A 1,385-nucleotide genomic window follows, 5' to 3' on the forward strand; every position below is an offset into this window, starting at 1 on the left:
CTTTTTTTTTTTTTTTAGGTTTTTATTGGCTCTAGTGGCCGGATTCATACTGAAAAATACTTTTTAAATTGGTATCCAGCTCTGCTACAGTGTTCAAGCTAGCTTGTACGTCTGAATAATAAGCTGAGATTTATCTTCTGTCATTTTGGTGTCTGTTCTTCCGTAGCAGCCCTACTAACTTCCACAGACCTTTTTGTTGGTATTTTTGCTCTGGCGTTTCGTTTTAGCGCTAGCCTTCTGTTTCCTTAAGCTGTTATAGCCTTTAGCTAGCAAACAGGGAAATTGATAGATAAACAGTAAGCTAGCCAACAAGAACTTCAAAAAATTTACTTTAAAAAGTACTTACTGTTCACTTGTTTTGCTTTGCAGCTGTTTAACGCGTGTGCGTCTCTTTCACAGGGTTCAGGACAAACGTCAATGGAGGTCCAGCAAAACGAAGTCCGCGAAACAAAATCGTATGAAGCTGTGCCTCTCTTCCTGGCGCCATGTCCTCTTCGTGACAGAGATTACGTGTGTCTTCCCAACCGCACTCTGTCCAGGTCCACAGAGGACCTCACGTCCCACAGCAGCTCAGGCCCGAAATGTCCTGAGCAGGACCGGCAGCACCTGAACGCCACACTGCGGCCTGTTCAGTCTGACAGCCGGTCCGGCTCCGCAGAACCAGCCACGAGAAATCAACCGTCTGATTACATGGCAGGGCCGCTCCCCTCCTGGCCTCAAGAGGGCGCTAACTCGGGATACTGCCAGCTCCCAGCAGCCTTCACGGCACCGTCAAAATGAACAGCTGCATGCAAGAAAAACAAAACAAACAAACAAACAAACAAAAACTAGCTAATTTCATAAGAACAAAGCAGGATCGACCAGTGATTGAGTTTTTGTAAGCTTCTACTTTATTTTAAGCTCCTCAAGCTATTAGAGGAAAAAAAGTATCTTGTTGTCGTTACACATATTTTATATTGCCTTTACTGATTTTAATCAGTAAAGGCAATACATGATCTACTGTAACAAGCTGCCACTCCATGAAACTGCTAAAGCAAAGAGATGGACGGTGAGTTAAAGTCAGAACATTGACTCTGTGACCTTTTTCAGCATTTTATTTTCTGTACAGAGCATTTGAATCTCAATAAAAGTTAAACACACATGCTAAGAAGACAAATTGGCATATTTACTGTGAAGTAAAGTGAAAGTACAAAAATAAATAAAGTGTTACATGGGATTGCTACGCGTCCATATCGTAATTCGTATCATGAAAAACAAAATCCCTTTTCATAAAAACAGAAGGTTGGAATACCAGGCATTCTGATATCAACTTCCTGTGTTTTGAGACCGTTCAACGGTACGACTTCCTGTCCGATGGGACTGACGGGCACTTTGACTCAAACTAC

General features: G+C 42.4%; 1 protein-coding gene across 3 annotated transcripts in view; it reads left to right on the forward strand.

Annotated features, from left to right (window-relative positions):
- Positions 1-1,216, forward strand: part of csf2rb (colony stimulating factor 2 receptor subunit beta) — a 60,070-nt gene extending 58,854 nt beyond the window's left edge. For all 3 annotated transcript variants that reach the window (XM_008415669.2, XM_008415672.1, XM_008415670.1), the window contains exon 17: positions 400-1,216. In XM_008415669.2, the coding sequence (XP_008413891.1) occupies positions 400-780 (381 nt within the window). In that variant the 3' untranslated portion in view covers positions 781-1,216. The remainder of the gene's footprint in view (positions 1-399) is intronic.
- The last annotated feature ends 169 nt before the right edge of the window (positions 1,217-1,385 follow it).

The sequence above is a fragment of the Poecilia reticulata genome, linkage group LG8 (genome assembly GCF_000633615.1).
Source record: "Poecilia reticulata strain Guanapo linkage group LG8, Guppy_female_1.0+MT, whole genome shotgun sequence".
In the NCBI taxonomy this organism is placed as follows: Eukaryota; Metazoa; Chordata; class Actinopteri; order Cyprinodontiformes; family Poeciliidae; genus Poecilia; species Poecilia reticulata.